The sequence below is a fragment of the Elephas maximus genome, chromosome 3 (genome assembly GCF_024166365.1).
Source record: "Elephas maximus indicus isolate mEleMax1 chromosome 3, mEleMax1 primary haplotype, whole genome shotgun sequence".
Lineage (NCBI taxonomy): Eukaryota > Metazoa > Chordata > Mammalia > Proboscidea > Elephantidae > Elephas > Elephas maximus.
The window spans coordinates 94,514,994-94,530,386 of NC_064821.1; the positions used below are offsets into that span (position 1 = coordinate 94,514,994).

Below are 15,393 nucleotides of genomic sequence, written 5' to 3' on the forward strand. Positions count from 1 at the left end.
TTCAACGCCAATACCATAATTTTATCTGTATTTTGAGCTTTCAAATTGATATTAAAAGAGGAAAATTTAGCTCCTTTGCAAAATATCACCTTAGTGCACTGTCAAAGACTTTCTACTAAGCTAAATGGAAGAGGAGTAAAATAAGGGAGGTATATTCCCAATATCCTTATACTTTAACCATAGAATTCATCACTGAACACATGTTGTTGTTAGGTGCCGTCGAGTCGGTTCTGACTCATAGCGACCGTATGCACAACAGAATGAAACACTGCCTGGTCCTGCGCCATCCTTACAATCGTTGTTATGCTTGAGCTCATTGCTGCAGCCACTGTGTCAGTCCACCTTGTTGAGGGTCTTCCTCTTTTCCGCTGACCCTGTACTCTGCCAAGCACAATGTCCTTCTCCAGAGACTAATCCCTCCTGACAACATGTCCAAAGTATGTAAGACGCAGTCTCACCATCCTTGCCTCTAAGGAGCATTCTGGCCACACTTCTTCTAAGATTGATTTGTTCGTTCTTTTGGCAGTCCACAGTATATTCAATATTCTTCGCCAACACCACAATTCAAAGGCGTCAACTCTTCTTCGGTCTTTCTTATTCATTGTCCAGCTTTCACATGCATATGATGTGATTGAAAATACCATGGCTTGGGTCAGGCGCACCTTAGTCTTCAGGGTGACATCTTTGCTCTTCAACACTTTGAAAAGGTCCTTTGCAGCAGATTTGCCCAATGCAATGCGTCTTTTTGATTTCTGGACTGCTGCTTCCATGGCTGTTGATTGTAGATCCAGGTAAGATGAAATCCTTGACAACTTCAATCTTTTCTCCGTTTATCATTGGTCCAGTTATGAGGATTTCTGTTTTCTTTCTGTTGAGGTGCAATCCATACTGAAGGCTGTGGTCTTTGATCTTCATTAGTAAGTGCTTCAAGTCCTCTTCACTTTCAGCAAGCAAGGTTCTGTCATCTGCATAACGCAGGTTGTTAATGAGTCTTCTACCGATCCTGATGCCCTGTTCCTCTTCATATAGTCCAGCTTCTTGTATTATTTGTTCACCATACAGATTAAATAGGTATGGTGAAAGAATACAACCCTGGCACACACCTTTCCTGACATTAAACCAATCAGTATTCCCTTGTTTGGTTGGAACAACTGCCTCTTGATCTATGTAAAGGTTCCTCATGAGCACAATTAAGTGTTCTGGAATTCCCATTCTTCCCAATGTTATCCGTAATTTGTTATGATCCACACAGTCAAATGCATTTGTATAGTCAATAAAACACAGGTAAACATCCTTCTGGTATTCTCTGCTTTCAGCCAGGATCCATCGGACATCAGCAATGATATCTCTGGTTCCACGTCCTCTTCTGAAACCAGCCTGAATTTCTGGCAGTTCCCTGTTGATATACTGTTGCAGCCATTTTTGAATGATCTTCAGCAAAATTTTGCTTGCCTGTGATATTAATGATATTGTTCTATGATTTCCACATTTGGTCGGATCACCTTTCTTGGGAATAGGCAAAAATATGGATCTCTTCCAGTCAGTTGGTCAGGAAGCTGTCTTCCGTATTTCTTGGCATAGACGAGTGAGCACCTCCAGCGCTGCATCTGTTTGTTGAAACATCTCAGTTGGTATTCCATCAATTCCTGGAGCCTTGTTTTTTGCCAATGCCTTCAGAGAAGCTTGGATTTCTTCCTTCAGTACTATCGGTTCCTGATCATATGCTACCTCTTGAAATGGTTGAATATCGACTAATTCTTTCTGTATAACGACTCTATGTATTCCTTCCATCTTTTGATGCTTCCTGCATTGTTTAATATTTTTCCCATGGAATCTTTCACTATTGCAACTCGAGCCCTGAATTTTTCCTTCAGTTCTTTCAGCTTGAAAACCGCTGAGTGTGTCCTTCCCTTTTGGTTTTCCATCTCCAGCTCTCTGCACATGTCATTATAATACTTTACTTTGTCTTCTCGAGAGGCCCTTTGAAATCTTCTGTTCAGTTCATTTACTTCATCGATTCTTCATTTTGCTTTAGCAGCTCGGCACTCAAGAGCAAGTTTCAGAGTCTCCTCTGACATCCATCTTGGTCTTTTCTTTCTTTCCCGTCTTTTCAGTGACCTCTTGCTTTCTTCATGGATGATGTCCTTGATGTCATTCCACAACTCGTCTGGTCTTCAGTCACTAGTGTTCAATGCATCAAATCTATTCTTCAGATGGTCTCTAAATTCAGGTGAGATATACTCAAGGTCATATTTTGGCTCTTGTGGACTTGCTCTGATTTGCTTCAGTTTCAGCTTGAACTTGCATAAGAGCAACTGACGGTCTGTTCCACAGTCAGCCCTTGGCCTTGTTCTGACTGATGATATTGAGCTTTTCCATTGTCTCTTTCCACGGATGTAGTCAACTTGATTTCTGTGTCTTCCATCCGGCGAGGTCCATGTGTATAGTTGCCGTTTATGTTGGTGAAAGAAGTACTTGCAATGAAGAAGTCGTTGGTCTTGCAAAATTCTATCATTCGATCTCCGGCATCGTTTCTATCACCAAGGCCGTATTTTGCAACTACTGATCCTTTTTCTGTTTCCAGCTTTCACATTACAATCACCAGTAATTATCAATGCATCCTGATTGCATGTTCGATCAATTTCAGACTGTAGCAGCTGATAAAAATCTTCTATCTCTCCATCTTTGGCCCTAGTGGTTGGTGCGTAAATTTGAATAATAGTCATATTAACTGGTGTAGCCATATGGATATTATTAATTTAACTGAGCACATAGACTACTGGTAAATAGTCACAAACATAAAAATTTCCACATTCAAGGGGGCAAAAATAATTTTTAAGATCTACTTTCTGTGTGCAAATGTGCATGTATGTATGCACACATGTGAGCATGTGCACACACACCTCTGAAAAGTCATTTTTTGGGGGCAAGAACATCCATGACAGGTCAAGGCCTGACCTTTGCAAATTCAGTTAAAAAACACAATTCGAGATTTTTAATTGAACCACTGAGTTTTAGAGAATATGAAAGTATTTCCATTTGAAAAGGAAAAAGGGCCATTCATTAAGGGTTCACATGGCAACAGAAGTTATACAAGTTAGAATGTCTCACTAACCTCTACTTTATTTATTCTGATTTAAAAAACAAACCAACCAAAAAGCCCATTTATTCTATAAAGGGAAAGAAAGCAACTGGTTAAGAATCTTAAAGGTAAGCCTTGAACAAAAAGATTCAGGCTTAATTAAGTTTTGTCTCATTAGTGAAATAGGAAGTTACTCTCAAAAACAAAAAAAAAAAACCTACACTGTAATTCAGCAAACCAAGTTCAAATCTCTCACTAACTTTATTTGTACTTCCACGCAAAAAATAAATACAGCAGACACTGGGTCTTTAAAACAAGTAAGAATTTTAAAGGGTTAAGTCTTGAATATAAAGACTCTCAGGTTCAATCCAGTTTTGGTTAATTAGTAAATTAAGACATTTTAAGGAAAATATCTATATTATACTTCAACAAGTTGGAAAATCAGCAATAAATTTTAACGGTCCAAAAGGACTGATCATTATGATTGTGCATAGTATCTTTACATTTCATTATTTAGGAAGGTAATTTAATATGTTTAGATCTTACTTATTCTATAATTGAAAGAATAGTTTTTAAATTAATTCCCAAGAAAGACTGAAACAAACTCTTGAAATTCAGTTTTTAAAAACACTGATATTTGCAAATAAATAAAGGCAGAAGTCAATGATTTGCATTTTTAGTTACACTGGCTGTGTTACACTAATTATCTTTTTTTTTTTTTTAAAGTATACTTCTAAATGAATTACTTGTCCCATTCATGAAAATAAAAGAATGGAAAAAGATATACCAGGCAAATTCTATCCAAAAGAACACCAGTGAGGGTTTATTTTGTTGTTGTCCTTGTTAGCTGCTATTGAGTCAATTCTGACTCATGGCGACCCCACATGTGCAGAGTAGAACTGCTTCACAGGGTTTTCTGTGACCTTTCAGCAGCAGGTCGCCAGGCCTGTCTTCCGAGGTGTCTCTGGGAGGGTTCACGCCACCAACCTTTCAGCTAGTAGACAAGCGCTTAGGCGTTTGTGCTACCCAGGGACTCCTTGAGGCTTTCTTAATATTGGATAAAATTGCAAGCGAAATTCTACAACCCAAAGAACTAAATTAACTGAGCAAAACCTAAAATTTGTGTTAAAGAAAAATGTTCTAAAATCCTCTGTGGTTGGTGAGGGAGAAAGAAAAGAAGTAAAAGTAATCTATCTAAAAGTCTCATTTTGCTGGAGTGAGGGCTAACAATCTAGTTTTCAAATACCCCCACTCATCACTTACCAACATGGTTAGGTTCCAAAGACTATGTCGCTATGCGAAAATCAGCATTATGTGAAAACAGAGGATGACCATATCAGATCGCAAAGTGGAGGATGACTACACCATTATATAACTGCCAAATTACATCATTACATAACTTCCAAACCACTGAGAATCATGGCCCAGCCAAGCTGACACATAGCCTTAACCATCACAGCCAGCATCACTCTCATCTCAATCCTCAGCACTCGTCACTGCCAGATTTACGCTGTCAATGCACACAACAGTCAGATAAGAGATTTTTTACTATTGTTGTAAATGTAAAATGTCGGAAAACGAGATAGTCAATAAGTAAGTAGTAGGTACACTGGAAAAATGAATATGGTGAGTATAGAAAAAAGTGTATCAACTATTAGTGGAACAGAAATTATAACAGAATTTCTAGGATAACAAGGGGTAAAAGGAATGAATCACAATTTGATAACTAGCAGTAATAAGGAACACAAAAAAAGAGAAATGAAAAATAGATAAGGTAGGAGGAATAAAATCAACATATGCATCATCTTAAAAGACAAAGACTTTCACTTAGGTAAAAATTAATATACAGCTACATTCCATTTTCAAGAGAGAGACACATTAAATGTAAGAAATACCAGGTAATTCAAACGAAAAAGAATAGGAGAAGAAATATTAACATCATACAAGCAGGAATTTAAAATAGAAAGCATTAAGAATGATAAAATTGAAAAAGAAAAATTCTGAGGAACGCACAAAGAGAAAGCAAATGTAGCAGAATGGTTAACACAATTAGTAATTCTAGAAGATGGTATATGGGTGTTAAGTATTTAAAAATAAATTTTTAAGCTGTAATTTTCCACAAAGTGTTTATTATTCTTAAATAATTTTACTTTTATTAAAAAACTGAGTAAGGTGCTTATGAAAAGGCTTCAGGGCATGTAAGATAAACCATGTTCATTCACTTACCTAGAATATACTACTATTTACCAAATGAAGACAACACTACTCTCCGCCTATACTAACTATACTAATATAAATACTTCTTCAAAATTAAAAATTTTTGTCTTTACAAGAAAAAAAAATCCTTGAATACACCTGACCAGTGCAAAGATTTTGTACCAACATTCTTAACACAAAAACTGTTTATAAAACAGTAATGTATTGAGTTTAACAGTATTCCAAGGTGCATCATCAGCCGAGCCTTTTCAATACATTCCCTCTCCCCCCGACAACTTCCCATAAATATTAACTCAACCTCTGATATCCAGGTGGGATATCTTTATGAACACTGTAATAGGGTTCCCCTGCCAATTCCCAATTATCACCTAAAATAAAATGAAAAAGATTAGAGACCTTTGACCTTGAAGTTTCTATTTCTGCATATTTTCTCTAAAGTGTGATAATAGGTATCCTGCCTTCTTCACTTCACTCTTGTGGGAAGTAAACAGAATAAAATTTAAGAAACAGCAAAAAAAAAAAAAAAAAAGACTAACACATAATCAATAAATTTGACAGAGGCCTAACGCCCATACGTCAGTCTGTTGTACTGTAATGCTTGCATGTTGCTCTGATTCTAGAAGCTATGCCACGAGTATTTCAAACATCAGCAAGATCACCCATAGTGGACAGGTTTCAGCAGAGCTTCCAGAATCAGACAGACTTTTTTTTTTTTTTTTAGGAAGAAAGGCCTGGGGATCTATACCTAAAAACTAGCCAGTGAAAACCCTATGGATCACAACAGAATACTGTACAATGTAGTGCTGAAAGATAAGCCCCTAGGTTAGAAGGCACTCAAAATACAGAGCAGCCACAACAATGGACATAAGCATATCAACAATTTTGTTCTATTGTACATGGGGTCACTGTAAGTCAAAGCACCCAACTTGATGGCAACTAACAACATCCTCCAAACGGAAATGTTGACAAATCCATAGACCATATGTAAAAATATATCCTGAACTTGGCAACAACAAAAAAAACCTCAACAAATTTTTGAAAGTGAAGATTTTATACATCACACTCTTTAGTCATAATCTAATCAAATGAAAGGTATACACAAAGTTAACAACAACAACAATAACAAAACTTAATTACTTTGAAATCAGGAAACAGTGAAGAGAACTTTGCACCAATCTGTAGGAAATCCAGCTAAACCTATATTCAGGGGAAAAATGTATCCTTTAAATGCTTTCAATATTAAACATGATAACTAATAAAGGAACTTAGTATTCATCTTCAGAAATTATGAAAAAACAAACAAAAAGAAATTAGGAAAAGCAAATTAAGACAAAAACTAAAATGAATGAAATAAAAAGTCAAAGCATAACCAAAAGCACACATAAATCTAAAAGATGGTTCTTTTAAAAGATCAATAAAATAAAATTAAACAAAAAATGAGGGAGCACAAAAATACACAAGATTTGGAACAAGAAAAGATGCACAATCACAAACCCAGAAGAGACTAAGAGAAAAATGCAAATCTGTGACAAGTCTGAAAGTCAAAGAAATGGATGGTTCCTTTAGCTAAATAAAGAAAACAAACAAATTTCCAACAAAGAGATGAAAAGGAGGATTAGCAATTTGCCACTGATGAATTCACAGCACAGTTTTATCTAACCTTTAAGGAAGAGATAAATACAAAATTCCTTGGAATTAGCTATCTGATTGCTATGGATAACATGTTCTCAGATAAAACGTCACAACTTTCTCTATTATTCCATAGCAAGCAGGTCCTGAGATACCTAGTCAAGTTGGAATACAAAACACAATACCACTTAGCATCTTTACAGAGCATTTTCCAAAGCCTATATTCCTATGTACCTTAAAATGAAGATGGAGAAAACACACACCTTTCTATTACCTATTTAAAAAGTATTCATCAACTATCTATAAATTCTAGGCTAAAAAGTTCATGCCAAAAATCTTATGCAAATGTGTTTTCCTCTAAGGAAACTAACAAGGAGAAATTTCCATTTGAGAAAACCACTAATATGTGTAAGATTAAAAGAACATTCATTAGGTTACTTACAACTGCAAATTCATCTCTGTCAAGCATCCCGTCATGGTCAATATCACTCAACTCCCAAACCTTAGAAAACAGCAAGAATTGAGAAAGATTAATGTATTTTCATTTAATGTGCTACTTATGAACAGCAAGTACAGTCCATGTGCAACCACAGAGAACACAGATAATTAGCTTTATGCAAACCTGGAATTTCACTAGGTGGGAGAAATGGAAGAATAACATGGTAAAGGGAGCTAAGGATAAGGACATGAAAACTGTGGATCACACAGCCAATTGGGATCAACAAGGAAGTAAGTCCAAAAGAAAGGGGAAAAGTAAAAGAATCTGATATTTGAAAGTACTGATGAAGTCAGAGAATTAAAGTCTTGCAAGTATCTGGGAAAGAGATCTAGAAAAACAAAGTGCTTGTTACAGAGCAGAATTTATGACTTCAGAGATGAAACTATTCCTATGACAAGGCTCATGATACAGGCATGGGAGTATCATATGTAAAATACTGCTGGTCTCCAGAAATACAAGAAATTGAGAGGTCATAGGGCTAAATGAACAGTACAATTTAAAAAATGACCTAATTTAGGAGCTTACATATATAGCTAATTTTCAATACTTATATTTTAGAGGGGATAACAACATACAGAAATAATTTGGAAATAATTTTATATATTAAGTCAGAACACAAGAGAATTCTGTAATAATACAATTTCAAAATAAGATCTGTGTATTTTTTAACAAGGACCTGTAATGTCCCCGGTAGATACAAAATTAGAATACATAAAAACTACATTTAGAAGTTAATAATATCTTACTCTTCCAAGGATATCCACAGGTAACTTAGAGTTGAGCAATACTGGTTTCACTTTACCACCAGATAGAAATCCATTCACCGGGCTTAAACTATCAAAAATTGCGTCGTATTTGGCCTTGTCTTCAGACTATGATATAAAAAAAGATCACAGGTTATGTAATGGTGAAAAGGATTTAAAAACACCTATGAAAATTAAGCCATCAAAGAACAGATAACATATTTTTGACTTATTTCAGTATTTATATATTTAGCATTTATCATTTTTCCCTTTCATCAAACTCTAGTATAATAATTTCAAAGTAACTCTACTCAAGAATTCAGCGTCCTGTTCCTTTTTTAGCTTGGACACTATCTTTGCTTCTCTAGTATTTAAAATGAAAAGATTTCAGAGCTTAAAGGGCTTTGATGAATAATTAGTCCAACTCTCTCACTTAAACCCTCAGCAAGGAAGTAACTTTTACAAGAACACACAGCTAGTTAGTGATTTTCTATGACTTTCTAAACATGGTGTTAGGTAGGTACATGTTTCAAATTCAAACAAATAAATGTAAAAATAAAATTATTGCCATGGAAATAAACATCAAAATTCCCCTATTTTTCCCAAAGCAAGATTTCTTTTCCTTGCCAATTACAAGACATCTCCCAAAATACTGAAAAGTTGCTTATATAACATCAAAAACTATCATTCATGGTTTACCCAGTTAAGACTAAATTCCTACCAACACATTTTAAATTAGCCCACTAGCATACAGAGACATATAAAAAAAACTGTTTTGACAAAACATATACATACTGTCTATATGACTGACTATATTCTAATACCTTTTTAAATTATAATTTAAAAAACCTGTAATCAATGTAATGCATTCAAATAACTGTAACATTAAATACCCATTTCAGAAAGATTTTATATTGTTTGTTTTAATGGCTAAGCCTAAAGAGAAAATCAAGTTAACCAGAATTTTCAAACAAGAAATAATACCAGTGGGGTGAACTACCTACTCACAAAATGTTTTAGTTAATATAAGATTATGACATCACCATTTTTTATTTTACAGTATAACAAAAATGAGACAAAGCTTAAAGATCCCACTAAAAATTCCCAGCACTTGAACATACCTATCAGAGTCTAATATAGACTGCAATATATTTCAGAGATGTGGAGGAGGGTGTATGTGGGCAGGAAGCAAAGCAGGGTAAGAAAAGAATAGTTACAAAGTTTACTTACTTTCACAGCCCATGGGAGTTCAGCTGCAGTGGTTCCGCTGATTAGTAAAGGACTACTGGTATCACGCTAAAGAGGGAAAAAAAACAGGAAGGGATGAAATCTTCACATCAATAAGCAATGAAGAAAAAGCAGACATTGGATTTAAATTAAAAAAAAATATACATTCATAAAAACTGCTGGATCTCAATGCACACAGGACATTCCATTTTATCATTAATTAGACCTTCATCTAGAGGTCCTTGGGTGGCAAAACTGTTTGAGCTCCACTAACCTAAAGGTTGGCAGTTGAACCCACCCAGCAGCACTGTGAAAGAAAGGCCTGGCAATCTGCTTTCATAAAAATTACAGCCAAGAAAGCCCTATGGAGCAGTTCTACTCTGTAACATATGCAGTTGCCGTAAGTCAGCATCGACTCAACGACAACAAGGAAAAACATTCATCTGAGTACAAATGAAACAAATACTGTTTTGCTAAGTTAGACACATAAATGAGTGTACAGCACTAACTGAAACATGTAAGTATTATTGATGAAATCCTATTGTAACTGAGATAAAGATATCTGAATGTACGGAAAAGAATTATAAGAATTAAAAAAAAAAAAAACAGATGTCTGAATGTAACAAAAATATTTACAGCCCTATTAACTGATGGCTTTTTCCCGTAGTACTTAAGGAGATCAGATTGGGAAAACAAGCCAATATGATTAGCCCTTAGGACTTCTAGGTACAAGTACATGCTATTAACAGCATGCCCAAGTTCATTATGTTTATCTGGTTGAAGACACAGATGAAAAAAAAAAAATACATATATAAAAATTATGGTTGAATACAAGCAAAGGAATACTATGCAGCCATAAAAAAAGAATGAGGAAGCTTTTATGTAAGGATATGTAATGATCTCTGAAACATATTTTTCTTTTTAAAAAGGTATTGAATCGTGGGTATAGTATGCTGCAATTAATGTAAAATGAAGAAATCTACATCTGTATTTCTTTATACATACAGACACACACACACACATATATATATACGTACAATATCTCTGGAAGGATACATAAGAAACTAGTAACAGCAGTAGCCATTGAGAAAGAAACCAGGTTGGGCAACAGGGGCTGCAGGGAGAGTTTTTTTATAGATATAAAATCTAAGTTTCAAAGCATGTAATATCATTTCAAAAGAAATTAAATTTAAAAGCGTTTCTTACAAATTTTGGTGGAGGAACAGCCAGGTTCAAGCTACTCAACGAAACATCCAATCCGTTCTGGGCACATGCCACCAGATGCAAAGCAACAAAGAATTCCTAAGAAAGACAAGTATGAATGTTAAGAATGTTAAGGAAATACATATGTATGTATGTACATGTAGATATATGTATGTACACACACACATGCACACACACTTTAACTATGTGTGTATATATACACTTATAATCTGAAAACAAAATAATTCACAATTATTACAAGTTTCTTATGTAGCAACAAATATAACAGTACATTTGCTTGCTTTAAAACTGAGAAAATTCCTACATACAAAGATGACCCTAACATAATAATATTATATATAACAGTATAATGGGAAAATATTTAAATATATTGTTATATACAGAGAATGGAAATTATACAGAATTAATAACCATGCTTCCAAGAATATTTAACAATGTATAACAAAAATTATTTTATCATTTAAGTGAGAAAAAAATTTTGAAAAAAGTCTAGAAGGCTAAACATTATCAAAAGTCATCTTTGGATTGTGTGATTATAAATTCTGAAACTGGATCAGTCATTCAAGTGACTCAGTCATTGCCATTCAAGAACAGCTATAGAAAATAACTGCACAGCATCTAAAACACTTATATAACTGCTTGACTTAAAAATATTTATAAATCTCCCCAAAAGGTCTTTGGATTTTTGGTATTTGGAAGTCTCAGTCCAAAACATACATTACATACATACTTAAATGCAAAGATATTGAAGCAAATGTTTTCCACTGTTTTGAATTAAAGTCAGGTCTGGGAAGAGAAATGACAGCAAAGCCTTTACTTCAGTTACTATTACTTGCAACTTGTCAATACCCTAAAGCAGATGCTGATGTAATCAACTCTTCACTACTTTTCTCAGATTCCCTATTCTCACCTATACCCTTCTTACCCAGTTCTTAACCTATTTTTATCACCTTGCCTGCTAGCTGCTTCATGTAATTCCTTGCCTTTGGTCACAAATTTCTTGAAAAAAGTGCTCTTTCAAGATCTCTCCTCTCTTCTTATTCACTCCACAAGCCTCTGTGCAATCTGACTTCAATTCCCACTATTAGCTAGTAAAACTCCCTACATCACAAATAACCTTCTATCTACCAAATATGATGATCTCTTTAAAAAAAAAAAAACCTCATCCTGCTTGTTCTCTTGGCGCATGGGACACTATACCCTGAAACTCTCCCATCACCAGCATAGCTTCAATAAGCTCTCCTAGTTTTCTGCTGACCTTTCTAGTCTCCTCCGTTGGATTCAATGTCTCCTCCGACTTTTAAATGTTGGTATTCTAAGCAGTCCAACATTGACCCTCCTTCTCTTTTCTCATTCTATGAGATTCAATTACTCTTAGGCAAGCAGATCCACTCCCCAGTACAGATGAGCTCTGAAGTGAAAGTCCTGCATTAAATTCCAGTTTCTACTATTCAAAGTTGTAAGGCCATGTGCAAGTTACATAAAACTCTTCCATAAAAGGTGGGCTAATACTTACTTTGCAAAATAAAAACTATAGGTGGGAAGTGCCTAGTGCTGTTTTGGCACATAGGAACTCTGTAAGTATTGTTTTCTTTTCTTTCTTTCATACATTAAATCCTACACCTATGACTCCTGTCCAAACATCGATGTTAAACCCAGACCCATAAATCCAGCTACCTTGATGCAACAAAGACAAACTCAACATCCAAAGTGTAGGAATATCAGAGAAGAATTTATTATACTGTAAGCTCATGAGCATAGGGACAACATCTGTCAGATTCACCTCTGTATTCCCAAAGCCTGGCTCCTAACAGGTACTCAACAAATATTTGATGAAAGAATGCACAGCATCCTAGGTGCACATGTGAGTTTAGTCTTCCTAATGTCTCCAATGTACCAAACTGGCCCTTTTGCCCAGGGCTCCAATAGGGACTACAATCTAACCCCAAAATCTTAATTAAGAGAATGGATATTCTGACCATCTCATCTAATTTTTCCTATCCTGTTTTTGGGATGGATCTTGCTTTAGCTATCCCCCTAGGGAGAAATTAGATTTGAGCAGTGGCACTCAGTAAATGTATTAGCATATAGTAAGCTTTGAGTTCAACTCTGTAGAACTCTGAAATCCATCCCCAACAAGCAGAACTTCAAAGCACACTCATGATGCTGAAATCCTGTGGTCATAACCACTTTCATGTATTTCTGGTCTAGGATTTACTTCTGGCCTGTAAACCAATTTTGGGGTTATATGTAAGAAAGAGTAAGATCTAGACCACAATACACAGGTCAGATTGGCCAAGAGCTTCATTTCAAATGTACTCGGCAATATCATCTTAACACTTACTAATTAAATTGACTTTTACTTATAAGCCTGTACATATAAGAATTTTAATTAATAAGAAGATATACAAAGAGCAAAGCCTCTCTGAAACTCAGACTAAGAAAAATAAACTCCAGGAAAACAATGGCACCAAACTAACTCTAACCTTTGGAACTTACTTAAATGTCTAGTGATTGAAAATATTTTCATTTGGTTATAACACTTGCCCTTGCAAAACTCTAGAGCTTGCACAAACAAACAAAAACACCATTCTTAGCATGAAAATACAAAAAAACTGCTGGCTATTTCTGATTCTGAATCATTCAAAAAATTTTTTCATATGAATCTCTGAATCTTACTTGTTTGTTCAGGATACCTTTGCTGTCTGTGTCAGCTAAATCCCAAATCTGAAATTTGAAAGAAAAAAAAGTATCAATCTGTATTTTCAACAAAAATCATCTTAAAGTTTATTTAGTACTAAGGCCCAGTGAGGTTAAGTGACTCACTGATGAACACTCACATTCTAACTTCTATCTCAATGCGTTTTTCAATAACTCAGGTTCTGAGTCCAAAGCCCTTTCTCCTAGAAAATACTGCCCTAACTTTAGATTCTTATTAAGATGATATTTTTTCCTATGGGCAAGTTGAGATGGTTAATGTTTACTTGTGAATAATTAAAAGTATTAATAGGATTATTTTGCAGAATTTTGAACGTATTATCAATATCCTATGTACAGGGATCAAGCCAAGAAAGGGGCTTTCCACCTCTATGCGCTCTTTCCAAAGCATCCCATCCCCACTTACTCACCACACATTAAACACCATTAGAGACAGTTATAATAGAGGACGTAGGGATAGAGCCAACTCCTTCTGAGTGGGTGACAAGGTTACTAGTCAGCACTGTTTCTCTCCACAATACTCAAACGTACTATTACTTTCTCATTTCATCCTACTAAAAAGTATTTTGTGTCTAAAAATCTGGAAACGTCTTATTTTTCAAGCAGATAAATCACTCCATCTCAAATTCCCTCCATCTTATTAGTGTAACTGCGTCTATGACTCTGTTTTAACTTCTAACTTTCCTGACACTATCTTTCTGAATTTGCATCTAATTCATTTACAGTACTAAATATTCATTATAATCTAGTTATAATGAATAAATTCTACCTTTCCAAGTATCAAGTCTGGAAGACCTGATTTTTTCAGGAAAGCAGCAGCATCAGAAGCCAACACCCTTCCAGTATTGCCCGTATCAACCTGAAAAATACAAACTGTAGGTTGCAAACAAACACAAAGGCAAAATTATCGTTATTTACTTGTTTTCATCCTTTAATTTGGGAACTGGATTTTCCAAAAGGGGAATCCTTTGACTAGTGAGGGTCAAGGAATATGTGTAAAGCTTTATGAATACAGTGATAGTCAGCACTGGCAATTCACAAAGTATTTTTAATCATGCTATTATAGAGTTGAGAAAACTGAAGCTTGGAGAAGTAAAGCAAATTAGTGGAGTGGTAATATTAACACATTATCTTCTGGCTCCAAATATTCTATGCTTGCCGTTTAAATTCCAATAAACTTAAATGGCAACGGGGGAGAGTGGCAGGGGGGAAGGGGGGAAAAGCATTTCCGGGAGATATCTTTCAACAAATGAGAAGAGCTGTATATGTTATCTGCCTCTTCAAACATCTTTAAATCATTAACTTCTGCTTTTATACTTACTCTTAGAAATTGTAGCACTTTAAAAAAAAGTCAAAGCGATCATCAGCTCTAAAACCAGCTGTGATTCCATAGTAAATTTAAGAAGTATTTTTAAAACTAAGCTCCCAAAGTATATTAAGGGAAACATATCATTTAAACTGATGGGGACTTTCCTTTAGGACAGAATGAGGCCAGCAAGAACAGAAAAACACTTGAAAATTGACATACTTCAGAAATGAACAACAAAAACAAAAAACCTTAATTTTAATGCACACCGTGTTCATTGCAGCACTGTTCACAATAGCAAAAAGATGGCAACAACCTAGATGCCCATCAACAGATGAATGGATAAACTATGGTACATGTACACAATGGAGTATTACACAACAATAAAGAACAACGTTGAATCTGTGAAGCATCTCATAACATGGATGAATCTGGAGGGCATTATGCTGAGTGAAATAAGTCACTTACAAAAAGGACAAATATTGTTATGAGACCACTACTGTAAAAACTCATGAAAAGGTTTACACACAAAAAGCAACAATCTTTGATGGTTACGGGGGTGGGGGGAGGGGATGGAAAAACACTAAATAGACAATAGATACGTGGGAACATTGGCGAAGGGTAAGACAGTACATAACACTGGGGAAGCCAGTGCAACTTGTATAAGGCAAGGTCACAGAAGCTCCACAGACACATCCAGACTCCCTGAGGGACTGAATTGCTGGGCTGAGGGGACCATGGTCTCGAG

The 15,393-nt window shown here is 35.3% G+C and overlaps 1 protein-coding gene across 5 annotated transcripts in view; it reads right to left on the reverse strand.

Annotated features, from left to right (window-relative positions):
• The window catches only part of EPS15 (epidermal growth factor receptor pathway substrate 15), a 177,024-nt gene that overhangs the window by 118,784 nt on the left and 42,847 nt on the right, over positions 1–15,393 (reverse strand). For all 5 annotated transcript variants that reach the window (XM_049875165.1, XM_049875161.1, XM_049875163.1 and 2 more), the window contains 6 exons: positions 14,109–14,198; positions 13,301–13,348; positions 10,604–10,699; positions 9,401–9,466; positions 8,174–8,299; positions 7,371–7,430 (listed from right to left, as the gene is read on the reverse strand). In XM_049875165.1, coding sequence (XP_049731122.1) covers positions 7,371–7,430; positions 8,174–8,299; positions 9,401–9,466; positions 10,604–10,699; positions 13,301–13,348; positions 14,109–14,198 — 486 coding nt within the window. The remainder of the gene's footprint in view (positions 1–7,370; positions 7,431–8,173; positions 8,300–9,400; positions 9,467–10,603; positions 10,700–13,300; positions 13,349–14,108; positions 14,199–15,393) is intronic.